The sequence below is a fragment of the Amblyomma americanum genome, chromosome 10 (genome assembly GCF_052857255.1).
Source record: "Amblyomma americanum isolate KBUSLIRL-KWMA chromosome 10, ASM5285725v1, whole genome shotgun sequence".
Lineage (NCBI taxonomy): Eukaryota > Metazoa > Arthropoda > Arachnida > Ixodida > Ixodidae > Amblyomma > Amblyomma americanum.
This window is the reverse complement of record NC_135506.1, coordinates 75,161,327-75,188,793: the sequence shown is the minus strand read 5'-3', so window position 1 is coordinate 75,188,793 and position 27,467 is coordinate 75,161,327. Positions and strand designations below refer to the sequence as shown.

The 27,467-nt window shown below is 45.6% G+C and overlaps 1 protein-coding gene across 1 annotated transcript in view; it reads right to left on the bottom strand.

Annotated features, from left to right (window-relative positions):
• The window catches only part of mfr (ferlin family C2 domain-containing myoferlin misfire), a 321,798-nt gene that overhangs the window by 114,143 nt on the left and 180,188 nt on the right, over nucleotides 1-27,467 (bottom strand). The window contains exons 2-5 of the mRNA XM_077639248.1: nucleotides 16,884-16,942; nucleotides 13,340-13,428; nucleotides 11,516-11,618; nucleotides 9,443-9,810 (exon numbers count right to left, since the gene is read on the bottom strand). Of these exons, the coding sequence (XP_077495374.1) occupies nucleotides 9,443-9,810; nucleotides 11,516-11,618; nucleotides 13,340-13,428; nucleotides 16,884-16,942 (619 nt within the window). The remainder of the gene's footprint in view (nucleotides 1-9,442; nucleotides 9,811-11,515; nucleotides 11,619-13,339; nucleotides 13,429-16,883; nucleotides 16,943-27,467) is intronic.

Below are 27,467 nucleotides of genomic sequence, written 5' to 3'. Positions count from 1 at the left end.
TAAATATTAAAAATGAATTTTGAGAGAATATAAAGCATAAAAGCCTTAACGCTCAAATATCCTGGTTTCAATTATATATCTATGAAGAGTCACACACGCCGTCTTTAGGGCACGCGCCTTGACGGTTGCACCGAAGGGAAGCAGGACGGGAATATTAAACGGCAGCCCTATTCAAGCGAGGAGAATTTGGATATTCATACTCCTCTAGGGTGCAAGTATTCTATCAAACGTATCCTCTTCTACATCTTTACCTCCATCCTTTCCTTACTTGTTCTCCTCCAGGCGAGCCCGGATACATTGTGATATATTGGAGCGTATACTTGAGCCCGACAAAAGTCGTGTCGAGTAGGCTGTCAGGCTCGTGTATACGCTAGGGGGTCGAGCTAAGCGACCGTCGTGTCGGGCTGGGCCAGCCCGACTGCAGAGGGTGGGTTGATCTGCAGCCCCCTCCGCAAATTGCATTAATCCTCTTTCACGGCTGGAGAAAGCATTTTCTCCAGGGGAGAAACAGAAGCGGGCGCCGGTTTACTACTCGTGCGGTGGCGCATCGCAGGCAAGCCGCGAGGATCAGGTCGCTAGCATCAAGTTCATCTAAACAGACACTTCATTCAGTTGGGTTGTCCTTGCTCAACTTGACCCCTGACTCGACCCGCCGCTGTCGGGTTCATGTAAACAAAGCTAGGGTTGGGTTGAGTTGTCGAGTAGGAAACCGGTTAATGGGTTCATGTAAACGCCGCGGAGCCGGGTTTCTGCAAGCGGTGGGATGACTAGCAGCCCCTCCGCAGATAGCACTTAATCATTTTCCGCGATTGGGGAAAACATTCCCTGCAGGGAAGAACAGAAGCGACAGCTGGTTTACTACTCGTGCAGTCACGCCTCGGATTGCTCGCGCGAGAGTCGACTCGCTATTATCGAGTTCATGTAAACAGAGAGTTATCCAGTTAGCTTAACATTGCTCAACTCGACTCCCGACACGACCCGCCGCTGTCGGGTTCATGTATGCGTGGCATATATTCTTATTTATTTAAAATACCTGCAGGGCCCGAAGGCATTATTGCTGGAGGAAACACATATTGTTTGCGAGAGGCCGTTGTGTGAGAAAGAAAAAAAAGACGAGAAAAGAACGGAATGACGCCAATAACAAACAAAAAATTGAATGGAATGAACGAGCAAATTAAACGAAGGCACCCGCAGGCAGCTACACATCTGACAACAAAGCCCGAAACAATGTTTCAGTGTGACATTCAGCAATTTTCTGTGGAAGTCGGTTCCATTCGCTGACAATGTGTGCAAATAATGAATAAGGAAAGACATTTGTCCGACAATTAAATTCTCTTATTTTGAGTTGGTGACCGCACCTCTTAGACACAAAAGGAGGCAAAAAGTAAGGTTCTCTGTCTACTCTAACTGTTCCTAAATACATTCTGTAGAGCATTTCTAAACACAAATTTTTTCTGCGCCTGCTAAATAGTTCTCATTGCAACCCATCCCTTAGTATGCAACGCTTGACGTGAAGTTATAATTATTGCAGACAAATCGAACTGCACGGTTTTGTATCCTTTCAAGGATGTCGGGAAGAAGTTTAGTACGGGGTCCGAAAGTGTGCAGGCGTACTCCAAAATAGATCTTACGTTAGTAAAGTATTTTTCTAAGTTTGGCAGGCGCTTTGCTGAAATTACGTTAGATGAAATTTAGCATTTTGTAAGCCCCTGCTGATATGCATTTGACATGTTTATTCCAGGTTAGTTTAGATGAAAAATAAACCCCCAGATATTTGTATTCGCTCACCCGCGACAGCTGTACAGCGTCTAAAGTATAACTAAACAGGGCTGGGTTGTGTTCACGCGTAAAGGAGACAAACTAGGCGTAGGCATTTCATGGGACACAGTGCACACTTTTAATAGCAAAGGTGGTAATTACTGTTATCTAATTTAGTTTATATCTGCTTTGCTGAAAATAAAAAGGCGCCAGGTGTTCATAGTTCGTGCACATTGTGATAAACAAAATTACCCAGACAAGGAGAAAATGAACACAAGATTGTTCAAGCGTAAACGCATGATGCATTCATGCGTTGAAGCTACAAAAAGGCACACATGTACGGCCATAAATCTTTTTAAAACAACCCGAAAACATTAAGAGCAAGGAAACCACCCTGTGATCCCTGAAGCAGTTAGAGAAGTGATTTTCAATGCGAACTTTAATCGAGTCTGTCGACATTCCATCAGGCTGCAATGCGAAAAAGACGTGGATCCCATTTGTAATCGCTCCCTGCGGAGAGAGAATCTCGCATAGATAAGAAAAAACGAATCGGTGACTGATCTTCGCTGTCAGCGCCAAGAGCGAGCGCTCGTTTTACGGCTGGGGAAAACCACGGGTATGGATTTAATGACGACATTCCACCTCGTTGATCACATGTGCCTTTCTGTACTCTTGAAAGAATTAAATAAACAAAGAAAACGCGGAGAGGTTGGTGTTTTGTGCGCCGTAAACTAGTGCTGGGCGTGAAATCTTTTAAGAGCTCGCTTTTTTTTTTTCAAAACGAGTTTGAACAGGAAAGCGAAAAAAAGAAAAATAGAATCGCTATAGTTAGTACAAGTTTTATTTAACCCTCTAATGGCCGGAGTATCGAATAATCCGGACTGGGCGATAAACTGCAGCTGATTCGTTATGTTTTGTTGACTACGCTCCCTAACGCCGTGAATGCACTGCGGGTCACACTGGTTAAATGCGAGCCAGTTAGGTGACTTTTTCATCACTTTCTGTACTTTTCAGTTGTATAAACACATTCTGAGAACTTTTTCTTCCTTTTAGCTTTCTTATATTCGTTCCCGATTTGTCCATGAGCTGTGCTCGTGCTATATGATCGCCCTTGTTCGTAGGTTCGAATGGCCTTTAGACGTGTCATGGTCAAGGATTGAAAGTCTAAGAACAGCATTCAGAACTTTCAATACCTGGTCACTGGCCCCTAGATTACGGAACAGCATGAGAATGGCAATTTTTTAAAAAGCCTATATTTTGTCTTTGTATTATTCATGCCGAAAATTTGTTCCAATTTATAAAAGCCTGGAAATTGTATCCCTCAGCGCACACAGTCGTGTACACGCATTAACTCAGTAGGAGTTCAAAATGATTCCGTCGCCTCCGTATAAAACAGAACTGCAGTTTGAATTTTAGGCTGTTTTTATGCTGTTGTGCGGGATCACGAACTCACTTCTGTAATTTCTGGAAGCTCCCACTTTAATTTTGCTGCGAGAAATATGCTGTGCAATGAGAAATGAACAAAATAGTTAGGGTTTGATTTTTTTTCCTGCGGTTTGAAACGAAGCTTTTTGCATTCATACACTCAGCATCACAAATTATACGCCGGACATTCCCAGGTTAGATATATACTTAAATGTGACGGTTAATAAAGCGAAATCCTGCCGTTGGTTTCCACATAAGTCAGTATTTACTAAACGGTGCACCTGCAGTGACCTGTGAAGGAGGTGGCAGGTGAATTGTTTCTTCTGTTTTTCTGCAAGGTCTCATACCGGAGTGTTGCATGCGAGGCGAGTAACTACTTCTAATGGAAGGATTTTTGGTTAGTGTCATTGAAGTACATACGATTGGACCATTCCAGTGTAGTGAGAGCCGACGAGCAGTGTGCTAAAGTCTTTGTTTGCTGTCTCATTCTGGGTGTTGTAGAGTTTGTAGGTGTTTGTTACTTGTACCTTGTAGCTAACCTGTACTGGATGAGGCACTGCACATTTCTGTGAGCGTGAGCGCTTGAAAAGATACTTTGCTGTTGTGTGGTTCTGGTTGAAGTCTAACGCATAAAAATTGAGAGATGCACAATAAAATTACTGTTTTATTTCCAAGTTTGCTAGGGCCTGTTCTTCCGAAAACTCGCGCTTATGAACCAACAAAACTATTAAACGTTCTGCTTCTACCACTTCAACCTTTGCGATGCCCTATAGCGCATTTTAAACAAGTTCCGAATACAGAACCCGTGACACTCCATCGTTTCTGTGTCTACAACATTAACTTCCGTAAATAATAAATCAGGGTCTTGCAAATAATTTTGAAGCTATAGCATGACACATAAATATCATTCCAGAAACAAGGCTTCAGCGAATATCTATGGATGTGGCACGAAGACGTTCAATTTCGGTTATGTTCCACGGGTTAGGAAGGGAAAGCAGCAACATTTTATCCACTAATCCAAAGTTACAACCCCAAGGAAGAGCAAACTGCATATTACAAGTACAGTTACACCGACTGCGAAAAATACGCCACACACATGGCCTACGTCAAGCGGACGGCCGTTACAACCTACAGCCGCACAAAAAAGAAGCTGCCGCAGGTCATTTAAATCACCCCTCAAGTCACCGAAACACTTCACAAACGTAGACTGTACTTAAAAAATTGCCTGGAGCAAATCTCTCGAAACTCTTTCACTATTTCAAACATAATTCTGCCGGGTACGTTCAATTGTATCTCAGTGAACGGCGTCCCTCCCCGCACCCTTTGTTTTCTCTTGTCTCGCTTTTCTCTTCCCCTTCCCTCTCCCTGGGCCAGCTTCCCCACACGGCGGTGGCGAGGACTATTCGCTGTACCCACGCGAGGAATACAGGTATTTCGTCCAATCCTCCTAGTCCTGAAAAGTAATCACGAATCACTCTATTTCCGTGCGCTGTGCCCCGCCTAATCGAGGATCTCAAAAAAAAAAAGAAAACTTTGGCCACCGCCGTTATCCGCACCTTCGGGGGCAATATCTTTCCCATTAGGCGGACGGCACACGGCCTCCTCTTTCCTCGGTTAGGCTAACGTCGCTGTCGATTGTGAGCGGCAACAGCGGGGCAGCAGCAACGCCGGCAATGTTTAAAAACGGGAAACAACAGCTCCTGATGTTCTATCTCTTGAAACGAGGCAAGGGTAAGTGGCAGCCGGGTCTTCAGATGAGGTCCTGCGCTCGCGTAAAGCGCTCTATTATTGCTGTAGGTGTTAAGGCGGGTTCATGCTGGCGAGTCGCGGTGATCACGCAACAGGTTTAAATTGATTTGCTACGCTCAATCCCGGCTTTCCTAGTGCTTCAGAAACCGTATCTAATTTCCCGAAGTCGGTAAGTGATATACAAATATCGCTTTTAAAGAATAACGCCATTCGCTAAATGCATACTTATTTTAATTAACAGGAAATAGAGATTTGGTGGCTCGGGAGAGGAGCACGACATGATTCACTCAAGCAATCAATCCACTATCTTGCGTTCGGTTGCGCAGCATGAAACTAGATTTGCGTACGAACGTTCGGCTCTACGTCCAGCATTGCCCCTTGGGACTAATACTTAATTGGCATTGATACACTGCGAAGAGGGGACCGATTGATGCGTTATCGCCCCCTCGTGGTCGCTGATAAAATGAACATTGATTTACTGCGGGTGCCTCATTACTGCCCCAGGTGCTGCAGCCCACTAGCCGAACGCCGTAACCGTTGAGTTACTGTGGCGGGTACCATTTTCTTTCCATAATTCGATAGATCACCAAACGTCCGTCTTCCGGCAAGGGATTGTCAATCCTCGGTGTTTTCAAAGAAAAGGGAGGGTTTTTAACTTTTAATAAAGATATTGACGGATCATCGGAAATATTGTACGGCTACAATTTGTGTGCGATCCTCATATGTTTGCAGTGCTTCCCGCCAAGGGTAGGTGAAATACAGGTATTGCTTTTAAAGAATAACCCCCTTCGCTAAATTCAAATATATTTTAAGGGACAAGACATACATATTTTGTGGTTGAGAAGAATTCGAGATTCACTCAAGCAATCAAACCAATTTCTTGTGTTCATGTGTGTAGCATGAAACTACGTTTGCGTTCGAACATTCGGCTCAACATTTACTGTGCTGCTGGGGCGGTCTGTTAATTGGCGTTGGTATATCCTGCGAAGAAAAAAGAGAATAATACAGGACCGCCTCTTCGCGGCCACTGATATAATGAACACTTATTTACTGCGGGTGCCCCATTCAGTATTTCATCGCGGCTAATATCTTATTTGTTATTAATGCTCGCTTTTGCATAAATTAGGTTGAGGCAGCCTTAAAAAATTGAAAAATAATCAGCCCTTGCCTAGCTCCCTTTTACGTCGAGAGAGTGCAACACATTCGCCCATGCCTAACAGTGATCTATGGATGTCGCAAAATATGCCGCATAACGCCCGTTTTTGACACGCCGCGGCCATAACGCAGGAGGAACACGGAGGCGAACCTGAACGAACTTTGGCGAAACTATCCGTTTCCCCCAGGTGCCTGGGAGCTGCTGCTCCACGGCAGCACAACATGCGTTATCAGCGTCTCTAAAATGTGCGACTCCGGTCAGTGCGCATGCGCTGGCACCGCAGCTTGTATAGTTGCGTCGGACTGAAAACATAGGTGCGTCACAGCTACCACGTCAGCCCAAGCGATTACTTTATGCATCGCTTTCGATGCGCATTCACCGAATGAGAGAGAGAGGAAGGGGAGATAGAAGAGGGTGGTTCACGTTGAGTACCCTGCAATGTGGGAAGAGGGGATGCAAAGGGGAAATATGCAGGTAATTAGTAAAAGGAAGAACATAAACTATAGGCGTGCGAGACGTCGGAGCTTTTTGCGCAGGCAAAACACGCTTAGTAAGCGAGACAGCGTATCGCATGTCTCCAGCGCTGACAAGCGATGCGGTGCCACTGTTTTGACTATTTTCCTCCGTCATCTTGCAATGCTCTACGCGGTCTCGAGCAGCACACAAAAGGAGACATTTGTTGTTGGGAAAAGGAAATGGCGCAGTATCTGTCTCAAATCTCGGCGGACACCTGAACTGCGCCGTAGGGGAAGCTATAAAGGAAGGTCTGCTTTATCCCTTCCCTTACGGCGCGGTTCAGGTGTGCGCCGATATGTGAGCACCAGAAAGCATTTCTATTTCGCCACTAAATACAGGGTACTCTAAAGAAAGGCAGGGGTTCAATAAAATCACCACAACAACAAATGCCAGAAGGAGGTCTTTCTGTCGCAGTATTAAGTATCGATTGCTGGTTCGCGAGAGCAACGTCGAAGCACATCAGATATAGAAAAGTTGTTTCTCGTCGCGGTGGACAGAATTGAAAACTGAGCTGTAATTTATTGTTCATAGAAAGAAGGTGTAAACTGATGAACTTAAGCTGGTGTGCGACATAGAACACGGAATTGTGAAAAGGCCAGCACCCAAGAAAGAGAATAAGTATGTTTTCGCACAGATTGTTTGGCGTAAGATGCCTATTGCAGTTATTAACTCTTGATAGGGGAGCTTGTGGAGTGGCCGGATGCATTAATTGTCACTTAGGAAAGCAGAAAGTTGAGCTAGTTGGTTGATATACATACTGAAGAATTTGGCGTGGAAAAAAACGAGCACAAGCGTAGAGGGACAAAGACGAGCGCTACTCACAACTGAAGGTTTATTCCGGACATCTGCACAAATAAATTGGAAAACCAACAAAAACAAAACAATAACACCATGAACATCATATGTCCCCCCGTGAATCCCAATGATTTGGTCAAAAACAGATACTCCCTATCAGAGAAGAGGGCGGAAGTCCGACTGACACACTTATCTCCACTGATGCACATATGGAAGTATTTCATATGAGCTCACGCGTGAGTTGATCGTTGGTCGTTTTGTCGAAAAGCGGTGGTGCACTATACATAGGCCAAACTGGACGGTGTAGGTCTGTATGGTCTTCGATGGCCGCTTTAGAATATCAGAGAAAACAAAGACTTCCTATGCACATTTTTGGCTACGGAAGTCACAGGCAGCCCAAAAGGCAGCGAGTTCCACACCGGATTTACTACAGACCCTTCAGAAAAGCTGGAGTTAACTGGGCCGTCCCTTCAAACGTCTAGCCGGCAGCTGTGGGTAGCATACGCAAAGTTTAGCGTGCCCTTTCTAGTGCGACTGAAAAACGTCGATTTTCTTAAATGTTCCGGGTGTAAAAAAAGAGCACCGAAGGTTGATGCACGCGCCATAAGGGGGAATATGTTCTTGATGCAGGCGTAAATTGTTTAAGACCTAAAATTCACACGGCGGTTACAGCCTATAATGGGAGTTTAGCTTCAGGTTAAACTGCATGCACTGCTAAAGTTTCTCGCCTACATTCTCTTGCCGTGATGTCGGCAAGACAAACAGCACAGTAACGCGAAAGAATTTGTGCAATACAGGTTGGCGGAATTGTTTTTACTCTTTGGTCAGGCAAAGCAGGTAAATGAAAGCATGGAAGCATAAAAGATGTCAGATTACTGATTAATGAAGCCCCACCGAATAAATTTAATTTCGTGAGTCCACATCTGCCGCAAAGCCTCCGTGTCAGCAGGGGTCGCCATACCTCTGGCTTCTGAAGCATTGCGCGCCGTGCAGTTGGGGCTTAGCATTATTCGAACGGTTTTCTCTCAGGTGCGACACGTCAACTAGCCGCAGGGGTGGATTTATGGATTGCCCTTGAAGGGTGTGATTGGGTGGGTTTTTTTTCGCGTGAAACTTACTGCTACCACGTATTAAGCGTTGCTCACGCGCATGCGCACTTCAAGCTCAAGTACCATGCGCAGCGCCTTGCGACATGTGCCCGTCCGCACTAGCTCTGCACTTTCGGCGCCGGGTACGCGGTAAGCGGTAGCTGCGGCAGTAAACGTTATGCCATATAAACAGCTGCCACTTTCAGAGGTGCAATGAGCAGCCGTGGTTTAGGTGAACACTGCAAGTGACATGGATGAAAGAAGACTTTAAGGATGATGAGCGTGAAGTTCAGTGATGACTGATATATGCGTTGTCATGACCGTGCGCACACTATGATGCTGGGATTTGTGAAGCCTGAAACGGGTCGTGAAATGAAATGCTTCGTTCTCTATTGCTGGGAAAAGATAGCAATCAAAGACGACGTGTCAAACGTTTCAAAGGTAACCGCAAAAAGTTGCAACTTTTTGAAGGCTATGATGGGTTGTGAATATCAGGAATATATTTCCGAGTTTGATCAAAGAGGTCGTACGTTCGTTCATTCATTCCTTTGATTGATTGAATGATTAATTAATATTGATTGATTGCTTGACTGTCTGATTGATTAGTTGCTTCACTCACTGACACTGATTGATTTGTTGAGCGATGAGTGACTCACTGACTGATGACTGAGTGTCTGATTGATTAATTGATTGATTGATTGACTGACGGTCTGATGGATTGATTGCTTAACTGATTGTCTGATTGGTTTATTCACTGACCGACTGACGACTGACTGGCATTCAGATCGATTGGCTTATTGATTGATTGTTTGATTAGTTGATATATTGATTGATCCATTGATTGGTTGGTTGCGCGAACGAGTGAGCGACTGAGCGACTAACGCCTGCACTCAAACAGCTTGCTTATAGAGGAAGGGGCTAAAGACCATATAATACTGTCCGCCCCACAACTCACCGCTTCCTGTCCGGCGACTTGTTGGAGGTGGTAAAAAGGCTGATGACGGAGCCCTGCTTGCTTCTCGTCCCTTCGTCGTCCGAGAACGCCCCTGCGTCGACGTACCCTCCTCCAGGTGGCAGCTGCTGCGACGCACGACGAGGCAGAGCAGTCGAGCCTCCCGCGTCAGCTCCTGCTCCGGCCGCCGTGCCTCCGTGCGCCGCTGCGGCGGCGTACGAGCGCTGCAGGTTAGCGATGTTCTGCTCGATGTCGAGCAGCGCCTGCCGGTCGTCGTCGAAGCTGCCCAGGTTGGTGGGCAGGCCCGGTGCGTGCCAGGCGCCCACCGAGCCGTCGGGTGCCGTGTAGCTAACCTCCATCACGATTTTGGCCTGCTCAGGGATAAGGTTGGTGGAGGTTAAGGAGAGAAAAAAAGAAACCACTTCGCATCATAAAACGTAGATAAGAAGCAGATCGTTTTAGGTAAAACTGGAGACGTTTTCCTGAAAATGTAATACGTAGGCTGATCGAGGCGAGGATGATGGAACATGCAGTGATACAGAAGAAAAGTCTATCCCGCCGTAGATAATTGTTGTAGTCATTAAAAGCACTGCTACAAAGGCGCGGTGCATTTTAGGACAGCTTACAGTAGATGGTAGCCGCGTTCACTGCAGTCTCGAGGAGCCTCCGTTACCAGCCACTTAGCTGGGCAGCGCGACAGGCTTCATTCTTCTCTTCAGGCATGTTGCGAGAACTTTCCACCATCGTGGCCAGAGCTATCCGCGTGCCGGAGCAGAGGAAAGGGCTGGGACTTTCGCCTCGGCAAGAAGCTGCCGCCGCCACTCCATTGAATGTCGCAATAGATGTGGTCTCGATCTTACACAGGACTGCAACCTGTGGCACGTTGCCGGCTCTGGTCATGCGTGTCGCTACAGTAGTTCCAATGGCCACCGTGTTCAGCCAATTCATTTTGTTTGGGCCGGGCAGCGGATTCCACGTGTCTGGCTGCTTTCGTAAAATACCTCACAGATGTTTGAAGCGCTATATCACTTCCTCGCTCTTCAGCGGCCTTCGCTGATGTTTACAGCGCAGAACGAACGAACGAACGAACGAACGAACGAACGAACGAACGAACGAACGAAAGACGATAAAGACGGTGGTATCGAACGCATGGCACGAGAGGCTATCGGTAAAACATGGAACAATCCGCTGCCTCAGCGATGGCGCCACCGGCGCCATCTTATTTTGTTTGCAGGTTTTCTTTGTGATAGACAAGCAAAAGCCTTCAACTTCGGCGTAGTTGTAGTAAACGTAAATTTCTGTTATCTTTACTGATCTAGCAACTGAGAAAGCGTCCTGAAGCCTTCTGCAAAAACTACGATCCATTCTTCCGGCCCCGCTTTCCCTTTGCGGAATATTTATGGCACAGCTTCTGCTAACAAAACGAATTAGCGCCATTGCTGCGATCACTGAGACAACGACTTGTATTGCTTCGCCGTCGCCCCTGACAATGCGTAATATCCGACTTCAGATCGAATCAGGCAATTGCCCCTAAGAAATGTGGTACAAAACAATTTTGCCGAACAAATTCAATTTCTGTCCGAAATTTGCGTTCGAACAACTTACCGGTTTAGCAGAGAGAAGCATTCTACAGCGCGAGTAAAATTGCAAAACACTCTGCACCTATAGCACAATTATAATACTAAATAAGATGGCACTTTTTAGTTGGGCCGGAGAAAGAGAACAAAAACTTATTTCGACGTTGAACTAGGCGTCAAGAAGACCAAGCCCAAATAGTGCGGTAAACCACGCCCGACATATCCGCGCCAAAAAAAATTGTCAGTGGTGCAGTATAAAGGGGAATGTTTCTCGCTAGCTTAAGGTTTCGGACAAGTGGAGCTAATTGAGAACAAAAATTTTCATCTTTCTTATCTTATCTTTTTATCTTTTTTGCGGCTTCATGGAATTGCAAAATTTTTATTTAAATCGAATTGACCTTCTCTTTCCAGCGAAGTGTATTTTCTATACTAATAAACCCGACGGAAAAGGCTAAACCAGCAAGGATTGGGGACAGCCGGGGCCCGAGGTTGTGCTTACGTTGGCCACCGGCTTGTTGTTGTCATCGACGACGTCGTCCTGTACCGTGGCGTATCCTTCCTCGGCCACCCGCTGGAGAACCATGCCATACCGGCCCAGTACCCTGGTGACCGGGAACAGCAACAGGGGAAAGGAAGAAAGGAGTAAGGCGAAATGAGAAACAGTGACTGACAACGCTGGAATGTCTGTGACGCAGTCAATATTAAAGTTTTAATCTTATTTAATCAATGAACACGGAGTACAGGTCTTTTGTACGATCTAGTAGGAGAAAGAGAAGCATTTTGATGGAAAGCAAATATTTTAGCCTGCTTGAAAAATTCGTGGTCGTGCTATTCTGCGTGCTGAAGAGAATTGAGGATAGAAATATGAGAGCAGAGAGGTGCTCAAAATTATGGTTTATGGTTTATGGGGGTTTAACGTCCCAAAGTGACTTAGGTTATGAGGGACGCCGCTGTGAAGGTCTCCAGAAATTTCTACCGCCTGGAGTTTTTTAACGTGCGCTGACATCGCACAGTACACGGGCCTCTAGAATTTCGCCTCCATCTAAATTCGACCGCCACGGCCGGGATCGCACCGGCGTCTTTCGGGTTCAGGAGCCGAGCGCCGTAACCACTCAGCCACCGCTGCGGCTAGGTGCTCAAAATTATACAGTAAAAGAGGAAAAGAAGAGAAAAGGAAAATAATGAGAATAAGCAAAGAAAATAAATGGGCATTGAATTTGGCATGTGGTTCATCAACGAGTATTGCTACAAGATATTAAATGAAGTGGAATGAACTACAAGGGGGCTGACAAGGTTTGCTGCATGAAGAGCGCATAGTGGTGAGATGCACAGAGGTTTAAGAGTTTGCCGGGTAGACAAACATGGTACGAATAGGCAAGTAAAAAGCTGATTGTGCATCTCTCATGCGTAAAGCATACTCGAGGACCTAGTACATTGCCCACTGTTAGAGGCACGAGGGCCAGCTGCTCCACATAATGTTAAGAGCGCGCAGCTCGTCGGCATACGCGGGGCGCTCAAACAAAATTTATTGAACTGCTTATATTTGTACACGGTTGTCCTAAGGCCGACTGTTCATTTGTCTTAAACGGCAGCGTAGGTTGTTAGCAAATGTGGCTTTCAGATAGAGACGATAATAAACAGTTTACAGATGGCATGGTAGTCTTGAGTTTAGATGTGGATCGACTGAGTGAAGAAATGAACACTGATGTGACGGCGAGCGTCAGAGCCGATTCTTTTCTTCATAGGCATATTTTCCGTCCGGTTAGGACGCTGCTGCTTTTGTGAAGAAAATAGTCTTGTAGTTTTGCTGCTGTAGGCGACTGAGGGTCGTTTCATCTGCTTTTTTGTTAGTCAGAATACCATGATGAGCTGGTATCCACTGAAATGTTACACTAGTGCCTACGGTGGTAGCCAAGTTATGTAGGTATGCAATGTTGAGAGAAACTTGCTCATGATTGGCTAACCCGTTAATATTGCATATCGGGTTTCCATTAAAACTTAGGATACCATGATGTATCGGCAACTGATAGGTGCCCAGATCAAAGCGACAGTTTCTGATTTTTCAACGGTGCTCATTTAAAGTACTTGTCTATGTCCTAAACGATACGATGGCTAGCGGACTCTAAGCAGATACCACTATCCTCTCAGAACATATTCATAACTACAACAAGACCGAATGCTGGGCGGCTGCAAAATACATGTCAAAAACGAAGGAGGCCAGTGTTACAGTGCAATCTGCGTTAAGTCTGTGGTTGCTGACTGGCTCACCATCAATAATGGCATTCGATATTGCTTACCGTGGTTACGCTACAGTAGTACTCACTTGTTTGCGAAATATCGGTTGTGCTGAAGCACTTGAATCTCCAGTACTTCGTACTTCTCCACGGGTCTCCCCACCGGCCACTCGAACTCCTGGGAAACAGTCGCGTGAGAAAAAAAAGAATAAGCATCAAAATTAAAGAATCAGGCTTCGAAACTTCGAAGCTGACACGGCGTCTACATGAAGGCTCATAAATTTAATGTTAGTTGTAGGTCACTATATTTGCGATCGTTCTTGCGACGCGCCGTGTCATAAAATATTTTTCTAGGTGGAGCGCAAGAATGTATTACACGGGTAACTTAATTCAGCCTATCGCTTCTTGTGCCCCTGCACAGTAATTTCGAAGCACTCATTCAAAGCTTGCATTTGGGAACCGCCTACCGCCTATCTAAACTATGCTTTAAATATGATTGTCAAAGCGGTCCTCGGGAGGTGTGATTACGGCCACACCGAGAGGATGAGTGTCAGTTGCTAGTCGAATGCTGAAAGCATTGTATCGTAGAGCTTATGTAATATATGATTCAGCTGCCATTGAATAAATACATTTTTTTCTTAGTAAAATGATTTCTCACGTGCCCACGGTGTGCTCTTAGAAAGTGCGCTGTTAATTGGACTAACAAATCTTTTTGAGGCCCCCAATATTATGAGTTCTTACGTGGTTTCACTTACTCTTGAACGCAAGGGTCATACTCAGCAATAACACTGTTTTGAAATAATTAATAATCCGATGCCATACAGCTCGATCCTTCCACGCGAAAGTACGGGCTCTGTGTGTATGTGCTTGAGTGCGTGCGTGTGTGGGGGAGGGGTTGCATGCATTAGAGCTTGTGGAAGTCCAATTTTTTTTTTGACACCGGGCCTAACGCTTCCGTAAAACACAACCGTTACCTGTTTTCTACAATATACTAACTTGGCCGCACGAGAAGAACCCTGAGACCATATTTTGTTCTTCTCTTCTCTAAACGTTTGACTTTTTTAAAAAAAATAGATTACTGTTGCTAGCACTTACAACGTATCCGTCGTTCTCTGTCCTTGTTGCGTTTTTAAATGCTGTTGTGAAAAGTTGTACTCCTAATGTGAGCTTTCAACACTTTCTGCAAATGTCGCTCAGCCCAACTGCTGCTTCATGCACAGCAGGGGACCGCAGTCAATTTATCCTGAATCCAGTACGCCCCCAACAGCAAGCCGTCAGCCACTTTCCCACATTTACCTATACCCTTCGTGTATATTTACACTATAATGTTTACTTTCATAAAGGATTCAGCGTTTTGGACGGTTAATAAAGTTATCTCCCTGCTGACTTAGTTCGAGGTAGCGATTTAACCGACCTTTACAACCAATACCAACCACTTTTGAAGTAAAATCAGCACAATTTCGCTCATCCCGTGCCTTTACCACATAAACAGCTTTAGGCTAGCTGCGAGTTAAAGTCACGATTCGATTACCCTTAGCATAGGAGAAATTAAAATAGGTTTTTGGGGAAAGCAAATGGCGCAGTATCTGTCTCACACATCGGCTGACACCTGAACCGCGTCGTAAGAGAAGGGATAAAGGAGGGAGTGAAAGAAGAAAGAAAGAGGTACCGTAGTGGAGGGCTCCGGAATAATTTCGACCACCTGGGGATCTTTAACGTGCACTGACAGCGCACAGTACACGGACGCCTTAGCGTTTCGCCTCCATTGAAACGCAGCCTCCGCGGTCGGGTTCGAATCCGGGAACTCCGAATCAGTAGCCGAGCGCAGAAACTATATCGCACTAGGCACGACACAAGACGACAAGCGCAAAAGCGTCTTGTGCTGTCCTTGCTGCAATATAGTAAACGCAGCTTTATGCAAAAATGCACGACCAACAAGCCCCCTTTGGAGCTTTGCTAGTGATTAGCATTTCGCGGAGTTATAAAAATAAAAATAGAAAAAAGTTTGCATGCATTCAGCCTGATTCTCTGTTCAGTTTTAAAGAAAAATGAATTTTCCACTCTGCTCTTTACATCTAGCGGAAGGCGATTCTGTTTTCACGTCAAGAAAAAAATAAACGAATGTCAATTGTTCAGTTCATCGCGCAATCTTTAAAATACTACCAGTCTCCTCTTAGAATTAAATCCGAATGTCATCAGTATACGTCAAGCTTAACGAGCACGAATCTTTGAAGTTTATTTCCTCGTCGCAAGCCATTGTTCTTTTCAAACCTATTAAGCAGTAATATTTCACCTCGGTCATTTCAGGCGCAGCAGTTTCCACACCAAAAAAGCTCGGTGCAAATCCAAAAAAGCTTATCGGCAGCGTACAATACCTCGGGCGGCGATTCTCTAAACTCAGCCATCCAATAATTCGACTGAAGCTAGCTTCACTCGAAGCAGCGAAGGCAGTGAGCTCACTCTCAAACAGCCCTACCAACAAGTTCGAGCCGTCCGAGCGTAGCTCCTCTGAAAGTATGAGTACTAGTTTAATAAGCGAGTTCCGAAACCCGCTCATTTAAGCAGCCCGCATATCAGACCACTGAACAGACCGGCGGTGCTCCGTACTTCGCCCAGTTTGAGCCCTAGCCGCATTTGCTGCTCCGAAAGACCGGCCTGAACCGGCATCTGAATAATTTTACGCACGACTGGCCACCGTGGATGTCTGGAGAGGAAAGTCGCGCCGTTTGGAAAAGATAAATATAACGCTGCAGTGACTGAGGCAGCCCGCATACCGCACCGCTGAACTGACCGGCAGTGGTCCATACCTCGCGCAGTTTGAGCCTGTGCCGCTTTCGCAGCTTCAAAGGCAGGTATGCGGGTTGCCTAAGAAAACGTCCAGCCCAGTCTGCGGCTAGGCTGGGCGAAGTCTGCGGCAGGTATATGACTCGAGATGCGTGCGACTGCTTCGACCTGCCTTTCCAAGCCATCTCGCTTCGAGTGCGCTCGCTACGAGGCCCATCTGTACCACCTGGCGACCGATGGCGCCATCTTGCACTTCTGATCAGTTTTCTTTCTTAGAAAAACTAAACAAGCCAAGCCATGTTCACCATTCTGAGATGTTGCACAGAACAAAGCAAGAAACCTCGCTTAATGAGAAGCTGCTTTTTGTGATGCTACTGCTTTTAGTGATCTGTTAGAAAAGAGAGAGCCCCTTTTGATTAGGTCTTCAAAGTGTGAGAGAGCCCGCACACTTTGATTAGGTCTTCTTTTTGGTTAGGTTCTTTTTCTATACTGCAACTACTGCATATGCGTTAGTAAGGGTAAAACTTTCGTTTTTCTTTTTCTTGGAACTTTCTGAGCGCTTGATTGTAAGCGCACTGAAATGAAATGCATTGATAACCGATTTAAACCAATTCTTAAAGGATCTAACGACTCCTTCAGAGTGGTGGATTCATTCTCGCCATTTCTGCTAAACTATCTTAGGAGCCATTCAGGGCATAGGCTAACATTCTCTTTAACGTATTCATGCTGAGACGGATCAGTACATGAGCATCGATAAACGTAAATCGGCACGCACCTGATTTTGTGCCCGTGCGCAGGTTGCTAATAAGAAGCCGCGAACGCGCCACATGCAAGCGAGAGTTTGCTTACTTCATTGAATACAGCATCTTCCTCCAGGTGTTCGCAAACCTTGGTATGGTGGGAGACACCTGAAATGAGACAGAAAGTTGATGTGTTAGGCTACTGTGTATTTTATTACGGCAAATATTAACATGAAAAAAAGATTGCGACACCGTCTGGAAGACGGACAAGTAACGAGCGTTAGATGTTTGGTTTAGTAGAATTGATATGAATGAGATTAAAGTGAGGTACCCAATGGAAATATGAATTTCAGGTCTTGCATTTATAAGTGACGTCACCAATCAATCACTAATTCGATATACTAATGACGTCACCAGTCAATCACATTTTGGTTTGCTATGTCGATTTACTGTCGAGACCGCCATTTTGAATTCCTCAGACTTGGAAAATTTCACGTCGAAGGGAGGTGGTAGCAAACACCAAGAAATCGAGAAACGTCATAAATAACAGCTAACGCTCTTAAAAATGCGATATTACACACAGCATATTCGCAACAGGAAGACAGGCCTTCCGCGAAGATGAGATATTAGCGGCCAATTATGGAAATAAATGTTCCCGTAAAATATTTTAACATGACGGTTATGGCTGGCTGGAAATCAAGCCGACAAAGGCAATTTTAAGAAATATATGTCTCCAAGTCATGGGAAAGGGGACTACGTTTGGTGGCCGATAGGATATACCTCTACCACGCTGTGTTCAAAATTGCAAATAACTTTCTAGATGACCAGCGTTCATCGGCAAAACAACTCCAGGTGTCTTAGCATTACAAATGCATGATATGTATAGTTCGAGAACTGTCTCGCAGCGTCGCAACAAACTGACACGAGATAACTCGCTTCGTGAATGGGAGTTCAAAAGTTGTGACTCCTGGTATTAGAACTAATTATGTTACGCACACGACCACGTATGCTGTTTCAGTTTTATCAATGAACTCCTATTTACCTAAATTTTATCTCAAGATTTCTTAACTTTTCATAAGATTAAAAATGTTATTAGCAGTGGCTTCTGGTAATTCCAAATATGAGCTGACCAAAAATTTATTGAAATTATGCGGAGTCTGAAATAACGGGGACATTCGTGGAAACTGAAAACTAACCAAAAGCATCAGCCCAATTGTACCGAAACTTTGAATCAAGCGAGTTGTAAGAATAATAAGCATTAATGGGCAACGTTAGACTATATATACAAACCCCAGGCCCCTTCCCGAGCAAAGTGGATAGCAGCTACACAGTTTTTCTCAGCGCGGCTAAAAGTTCAAAACCCGCTCAAAGTTAAAAAAAAATGTTTCATTTGTTTTAGTGCGCCAGCATTGTTTCCAATTTCCTTCTCGGGAATAAATCCACGCTGGAGAATAAAACACGCTGGAGAAAGTTCCAGCGTGCGCACCAGCCTTCCGCAGTGCACGGAGTCATTGTCTTCCTATTCCACGTTCTTTCCTAGGCGGTTTTCTTTTTTTTTGTATCGGCCTACAGGAGAAATAACAACGTACCTTTCGGAAAGTTTTGGAAGGAACATGATCTGCATTCCAATGACAGCGGGGATTCACGAGAGGTAAGCGCATGCGTTTGAATTTTTGTTACTTTTTACGCGCGTCAACTCCAGCGGGGATTCACGACGGTTGTTCAAATTTTTCTGCATTCCTGACTTTGTTTTCCTTTATTTTGAAAGCTTACACAGCTACCTTCTTCCCCAAGTATCGAAACGCGAAGGCCACGTTCGACAACGGAATACAAAGTCTCCTTTTAAACATGCATGACTGAAGCAAGAAACAAATTTGTTTTGCGTTCGAGCTCGCCGTTTGCTTGGGTGAAGCTTCGGCAGCACGACAGCATATCACTTGGCGTACAGACAGAATTTGCATTTAAATTTGAAAAACGGAAAGGAAAACGTAAAGCCGCGCTGAAGCGCCGCGTTTTTCGTACTCATAGGCTGCTTCTCGGAACAGTGCTTCGTATGTATGCTTATGAAGCCACGTTGCAAGCACAAAAGAAAGAAATAACGAAAAAATATCCTTAAAGGCAACACTTTCGAAGTCATCCATCGATGTGGGGAGACCTTGAGATCCTTTGTTCTCGTGCGCTAAACAGGAGGCGCGACCTGGTATTATTCTAGAAATTTATTGAAATAAAAATTTGTACATGTCATGTATAAATTTCGTATTTAATGCCATGCCTTCGCTTACTAGGGTGCAACACAATTCCTTGCAACATGGCAGGCAGCAGACTATGACATTTAAGTAGCCAGCCAAACCTATAGAAGCCAGACGCAGCTGATAAGAACGAGAGCGGGCATCAGCGACGGCTTTCTGAACAGCTTTTAGAAAGAGCATTTGGAAAAGAAGAGGGCTCTAGTATGGACTGTGTGCAGTTTTACTTCATCTGCAGAAAAAAAAAGGTAGGGGTTGGTGTGGTTCTTGCAGGGACAATTTCCCGGTTAGAAAAACGAATCACCCCACACTCCAAGCTAGGCTGTATTTAAGAAAATGCTGGATTGATTACGTGATTAGAGGGGAGTCCGAAGAGAGTATGTTGACTGACTTACTAATTTGCACATTGGGTGGCCATGCTAAGCCAGTTTTTTTTTCTGCCTCAAAACTAGTAAAACTATTCAGTGTCCTAACGTACACTTTCTGCCGATATGTCTTCACATTAAGTTGAGCGAACAATGACAGCAAGGTACTTTAAATTACTTCGGCACGTGAATAGCTGCATTCAAGTTCTCCAATTTACTAGTTTCATGCGCATCGGATGAATGAGCTTCTTTAACACTCCAAAAATCAAGCACCTGCATTAAAAGAACCGACAGACTAATCGAGCTCTCTGCTTGATAAGTAATTGACCCAAAACAAATTTTTTATGCCCTCTCAAGAAATATTCTTCACAAACTTACATTGCAGAGAAAGGCAAGAGAGGCGACCATTAGCGACATCTTTTTTCAAGCATAATCATCAGTTTATGGCATCTGCTTTCAACTTGTGTTGCACGCACAACGCTTATGTACGCAAGCAAACATCGGCGAGCGCTTTTCTAGCAAAGCAAAACAAGAAAAAAAGGAAAACAAGAAGTGAAAGAAACTAAAATCCTCTTAGCATTGACTTCACGGGCAATCGGTTTTCTGATCTGCAACAGCTTGCAGCTTCGAGGCCAGTCAGCTGGCCTTTAACGACCGCCATTTTTTGAGCGCGAAGCAGCTCAGAGAGCTCAGTCGCCCCTCGCTGACCTCGAGGGTTGTCTAGGCCCGCTTAGTTCTATTTACGGTCACCGGCTAAGCAGCTATGATATGCCTCCCAGAATACTGTGCAATGCGGCCGACTCTCCAGCTGACACTGAGTTTACGAAACTTCTCGCACGTGGGAAAGAATTTATCGTTGGTGGGTGTTCGTGTGGCAGCCGATTATGGTCTGCGGCTAACGGTACGAAAAGCTGAGATCTGGTCAACCGTACTCAGCAGAAAACAGTGCAGTGCTTGAACCTTCTGAGCTGGCGCATAATTTGAGCAGCAACCTACTTGCAGGCACGAACATTGGGTGGCTATAGTCGGACAAAACTCAAGAAAAAAAAAACGGATTTTCCTCGTCAAATGACCCTCTTCTCGCCAATGGCATCACCCGATTCTCATGAACCTTCTAGACCATGCAGCGCGACATTGCAGGGAGGGAACTATTTCCTAAAATGCATTGTGGGGACTGTCCCCTTTCATATGCCACTCCCTGCATCGTCACGCTAGCAGAGTGATGAGAATCGGCCGACGCCATTGACTGGAAGGGGGTCCTTTGAGGGGCAAAGCCGCCTTTTTCTTTACCTGTGTCTGACTACAGTAGGCGCTCACGTGCTGACCAATCACGACATTCGGGTAACGATACGATAGCATATAAACTTTTACTCACTGCAACCAACTTTTTCATTTGCCGCGTATGGATCTCTACCATTGGCTGGCGCCACTCCTAGTTTCTCCAGCGCTGCACGCTTTTGTTGAGAAGAAGAAAGTATGGATGGGTCGGGCTTATATTTTCTGCCTGTGGGAAGCGGTTCACAACGAACCCCGTTGCCGCGGAGTTTTAACGAGCAAGAAACGACCATGCCGCCATCAGAAGGGGAACTCTTTTGTTTGTTTATTCATTGTATCTTCTCCTGGCGTTTTTTGGTTGGTTTAGCAACGGCAGAGGAAAGCAGGCAGAAGTAGAGGGTGAGAAGGGGCGGGGCTGAGTCTTGCCCGGTAAACGGTGCGCAGTGTGAGTAGTATACCACCGTGACCCGAATATTGACGCCGACTAGCTTTTCGCAATTTTTGTTAGCACAGACGACGTCCCCTAATGACTCCGTCTGTTTGTGCTAACGAGGTTACTACGCGGGTGCGAGGTATGTGTACACGGCTCTCGTGTACGGCTCAGTGCCCAGCTAAGCTTGAGAAACTTTGTATCTATACTCCGTTTCATACATCAGGTGCAACGCTGTGAAAGGTACGGAAGCAGTCCGGACGGGAAAATAAAGACAGGCGTGTTACTCCGCGCTTGTTCGGTGCCCGCATGGTCTATTTTACGATAGCGTGTTGTCAGCAATATCGTGCATTTAATCAAGATAATGAGAATTTTGTGAAGTGGTAAGCCTACAGGGAAATAATTTACCATGTTTCGCTCACAACAAATAAAGCACTACATTTTGGTCGCGTATGCAGGCAGCGCGAACAAGAGCGCTAGCTATGACAGCGTTGCACATGATGTATGAAACAAAGCATAGGTATATCAGTATGATAGTTCACATATCTTAGTGTAGGCCTTCATACGTTTGCATGTGAACGCGTTTTGATTTTTCCAAGAACAGGGATTTTTAGAAGTAATCGATGCCTCTCTGGGGTTACGCAGGCAATACGGGGTGTTTGAGCGAGCCTTCAAAGTCATGAAGTAATTTATGTAGTATGTTTCCGAGACTCATCCGAAACGAAATTAGTTCAAAAGAATGAAATAATGTTATTAAAGCCCACATCAGCAGTGCCGCATGCGCACAAAGGAGGATAAAACAGCTTTCTGCAGTCGCAGCTTTCGGAGAAAAAATGTTTCATGGTTCAGAATGAAGCTTTAAATAATGAGGCGATTTCTGTAACTGCTTTTTTGCATTCAAAATGAGGTGGTAACTGCCCCGCATCGGTTTCTAACATTCCATCATCGAATACATATTTTGATGGGCAGTACGCAAATAATGAATGGAAAATTGTGTATGCGGTGTATGCGATCATTTGTGGAAGGAATGCAAGAAGTCGGCGGTTGGTCATGCGATGCTCATTTTTTTTTTATTACGGAAACAGGTCACCGCGAATAGAGGAGCTCACACTTCCGCTGTTGTGTGTGCTACGAGCACTGCTCAGTGTCCAAACATGACTGCGGCCCGGCCAGAGTTCTGGTAGTCAGAGGAAATAATTTCAAATATTCCGAAAAAAATTTGGATTCTCAGTATTATGCGGCACTGGGTGGCAGCCGCTCAAACTTAAATTGATTGTTCAGGAGTTCTATGCTTCTGCATTGAAAAAACGAATTTTTTTATATATATTCCAAAAAATATCACAATATGAACATCCAGCGGGCATGTAAAATGTGGTCCCACTGCAAAAAAAAAAAAAGGACGGCAGGACATGATACGTGCATATGTAGCTATCGTTGTTACAAACACGGCTCCTATATACCAAATTAATGTTGAAACCCACAGTTGTCACATTTTCGTAATAAGTACGGCTGTTTTTTGCACAAACCATAAAGATGACCAGCACCTTGTGCAGCAATATGTATTTGAGCGACTGTATACAAATCGATACTAGAACAACTGCAACCGATCGCAGAATGGACAAAACTGTTTATACACGATACATACTATGGTTCAATCAAAGACGTTGCACGGCTAATCGGCTCATATAACTGAGTCGGAAATAAACAGCGCGACAGGTGAATAGCCAAGAACATAGAGCCTACCCGGTCTAGTGCCTCTCTTCGTTGCTCGACTTACACTTAAAGGCTTCGTTTACCACTCATTAACACAATATGCGTTTCTTCACTGTACATTACACCCATTTCAGAGGGTATAATATTGGGTTAAAATCCCAGCACATGTGGGTTTTTGCAGTTTCCTTCAATGGAAATACGTGCACTGCGGCCGGTATGGAACCGGCGACTTGATTTAGTTTGGTGGTTATGAGGAAAGAACGACGTAGTGAATACTCACTTTATGTGGACGGTGAACCATGATAGGAATAGAGAATAAACGAGGGGATAAATGGCAAGATAGAACAAGTCTTTTGACCTGCAGTTAGAGGGCTCCGCATATGACAAGCGTGCTCCGTTGGGCTATAGTTGTTGATACGAAAACATCACGAACAAAAACAACGCGTACATAGACAAGAAGAATCTACACAAGATATGGCACTGCCTGGAAGCTTAACGTTCATTCCGCACGCGGCGAAATCTTGCAGTTTTAACAGACCGTTTTTGTGCACCTGCTTCACTCATGTTGAAAACTTAGTACAAGCGGAGCGGGATCTGTGAATTGTGTTTGAGCTGATTGAAGTGTTTAAACCGTGGAGGGAGGGTGAAGAAATATTCTATTGCCCGCTGTGCAACAAAACTACTTTAGTGCTTTTGAATGCTTCACACGACATAAATCAAAAGATACTAGGCGTCATTTATGCGTGAACACAAATTAATGGTAAAACAAAGTGTAAAGCGGCTGCTGCCTCTTTGGTCTGGTTAGATGATCAGTGCCGCTCCGCGCAGCAGCTCTGCGCTCCGCTCTGCCCTCAGGCGAGCAGAACGGAAGAGCCAGTCGGCTCACGGGTTCCAGGCAGAGCGTTTAGCGCATGCGCAGCAGCGCTTCAGCTTCCAGGCTGACCGGAACAGTGGCGCAAATACACTGTGCTAAAGCTTCCTCTTTAAGGACAGAAAATGGCAAGGATACGGTCAATCAGTCTTAAAAAAACATTTAATACACAGACTGAAGTCGCAAAAATAACAACGAGAGGGCTGGCGAGTAAAGTCTACCGCAGCTTGTTTTAGCGTGCACCGACATCGCACTCTGTAGACGTGGTTGTTTTCGGGTTTGTAATAATAATAACTGGTTTTTTGGGGTAAAGGAAATGGTGCAGTATCTGTCTCATATACCGTTGGACACCTGAACCGCGTCGTAAGGGAAGGGATGAAGGAAGAGGTGCCGTAGTGGAGGGCTCCGGAATAATTTCGACCACCTGGGGATCTTTTAACGTGCACTGACATCGCACAGCACACGGGCGCCTTACCGTTTTGCCTTCATAAAAACGCAGCCGCCGCGGTCGGGTTCGAACCCGGGAACTCAGGATCGGTAGCCGAGCGCCCTAGCCACTGAGCCACCGCGGCGGGTTTTTCGGGTTTGCCCTACTATAGATTGAAGCTACCATGCCTGGGATCGTACCTGTCACAACGCACGTGCTTACCAGGAGAATACCACAGCCTCCGAGGAAACGCTGCGGGCAGATATAAAAAAATAACAGAAGGTCGTCGACCGGAATAGGCCAGGAGTGGATTTTACTGGTTATTCCATTTGCCCGAGGCTGGCTTGTGCCGATTGCTTGGCGTTCGCACGCTTCCTTCCTGATCCTCTCACCCTGGCCTGCCTAACTCAACGACGACACAACATCCGGCAAGAAAAGTCGCTCTCGGGGCCGTCCTCGCACGCAGCAGCGTCAATAAGAAATCCAATCTCTTATGCAGCACTCCTTTCCACGGAGTGGTTCTGCGACCTTAGAGGACCTGAGGCCAGTACCGAAAAAAAAATCAACATCGGCACGCATTCTCGAGCAAGGTACCGACGATTGACGACATGCATGAGGGTAGAGAAGGTATAGACAAATAAAAATAAAGTGTGGATGTTGGCTTATTGGTTTCCTCGTTTCTCGTTTTTTTTTAGTATAGGTGGCCCGTGAGCTAAGGTCGACACCTGCACATTGATATTGGCGTCTCCGCATTCCGTACAAAGCAAATTACACTCAAAAAGAAAGATGAAAAACGGGTGGCGTGCACGCTTGATTTTTTTTATATAATTCATATTCGAATATGCCCTCGAAGGGAATCTTTCTTTTTTTTTTTTGGGGGGGGGGGAGGGGTTAAGTTTTTCCTGTTTTAACGGGTGTTCTATTCTTTTCTGTATAGCCAGTCCAATGAATCGCTAGGTCTCATGTATTTGAGGGCAAAAAACTAAAATTAAGTGCTGCTGACCACACCGCGCTCAGCAAATAGGATAGAGGAATAAGCTAAACCGTATGTTTTGTTCTAAGCTTTCTTAGTCGAATAAAGGCCAGCAACATCGGACGTACACACAGAAACGAGAAACAAGATACAAGGATCGAATTTACTAATAACGTATTTGATTACTATTTCATGTTTACTATCTCAATCACTGTCACGGGCAACTTGAAAATGCGGCTTAGCGTGCCCTCCATGCATTGAAACGACGCCACGATGAACCATTGTGTATGGGGAGTGCGGGCCAGGGACGCGCTGTGCATATCCTCTCCTGGTAGCAACTGTGCAGTAAGCAAAAAAATAAAAAAACGCCTAAATGAAGTGAATGGCTTGTCCACTAGAGCGCACTCATAAAAAGATTTATTTGCACCACATATATGGAGTAATTTGCTTATTCACCAGCAGGTATGAGTGGTTCCTTGTTTTCAATATGGTGCTGTGTTTCATTTTGGAATAACTAATTTATAAAAAGAAATCGGTTCTCCCATTCTTCATTTTTTGCTTCGTTTTTCTTGTTTTTTTTCACATTGTTACCACGGACGCCCACTACGCTTTTTGCCAAGCCCGTTGTTTTCTTATTAGGCAAATAATTTTATTTTGTGCAGTTCCCAGGAATACCCAGTAATTAAAATCAAAACCTGCTCCTCCATTATTTGATTTAATTTTCTCTCATTCTATGTGGGATGCTTTTCGGGCTTGATTTGTTCATCATTTTTCTACTGACCGTCGTCTACTCAATTGTCTCTTTACAGGACTGTATCTAATCCAAACCAAGCTGGCACCCACCAGCAATCTTCACGCCTTCTTCATATATCACGCTGCAGAAGGCCACCGTTCGTGGCTCTCTCGGGTGCTGAACAGAACCCATTCTTCCCAGATGCCTTCCTTCTCATAGGCCCCATTCTATAGTCCTACTCGAATGCAACGCGACCCACGCCAGACGCAAAACCGTCGTTCCTTCATTGCAGCGTGTACCTCGCCCGTCCACAACGCTTACGAGATGAGGACAATCGAGCGAGCAGTAAGCCAGACAGAGTCCAGGAACGCCGGGAGCCCAGCCATTCATCCTCTGCTCCTGAGCGCTTCCGCAAGACAGGCGCATTCGCTGCACCATCACCGCTCATCGCGCTTTCCGCGCCAGCGAAGTTATCGAGGAGGTAGGACCGCCGCTGGGAGCCGTCACTTCTGCTGCCTCGCCAATAAACGCTCGGCTGTCGGAGGCTGCGGTGCAGGGCTTTGTGTCGCGGCAAGCACGTTCTGCTGAGATAGCTTTTCTGTCGATGCCCTGTAGGCTTGTCAGAGGCTAGCTTATTGCGGCATTATCATTGACCGCGATCAGTCATGGCCGAGGCATATAAATATGCTAAACAAATGACACGCTGTTTTTTGCCATGTACTTCGCTTCTTAGCAGGCATTAAATGGGGCTCGACGGAGTGCTTCTTGCTAAGATTTTACAATATTCTCTTTATGGGCTACACTCGTTACAGCCTTCCTGTACTCTCTATCGTGAGCATTTTCTGCTTGCGGACATTAGAGAATGTTCAAGCACAGCCGATCAAGATATGCCTCGGATTACCACGTTGTGCCTCGAACAAAGGCACGATTGAGGAATCTCGTGCGCGCCAAATATCGATCTACCTGTCACAGGAACCACTTCGTGTATATTTATGCGCGCTTACCCGGCACCGCTGTCAGCCGCTGACAGAGATTTTTTATGAGGGACAAGACAGCGGTTTTGCACGTGCACTGCGCTGTCATCAATCCGAATTGCCATCAAACTATGCCGTGCCGCATCATCCCTTGCAGCCACCATGGGCGATGGCCCAGCCTTCAGTGTGCCTGCGTGTCCCTGCCGGTTAGCGGGCTGAAGCAACTTGCTCTTGCGTACATCTGGTCAGAATACCAAAACTGTGTGCACGCATACACGGATGGACCTGCGTCACCAAAGCCATCAACAGCAGCTTTCGCAATCCTCGCTCAGCAGACTATCCGGAGATTCAATTTAGGACACAGTACTACTTCAACCGCTGCAGAGCTTGGGAGCCTTCGGGAAGCGATTCGCCACATCTGCGGAGAACCGCCTCAGGAGTGGTGCATTTTCACTGACTCTAAACCTGCGCCACAAAATTTGGTGTGCTTCTAACGCCACATCACCTACCAAGCTCTGGCTCTTGATATCATTATACTCCTGTCATCTGCTCAGGAAAAATGCCACCGTACAGTGTTCCAGTTGATCCCTGGACACTGCGGACTCAATGAAAGTGAGAACGCCGACGCTCAAGCAAGGAGCTCCTTCAGCAGTGGCCTGCGCACAGCTGTACCGTTCTCTATAGTG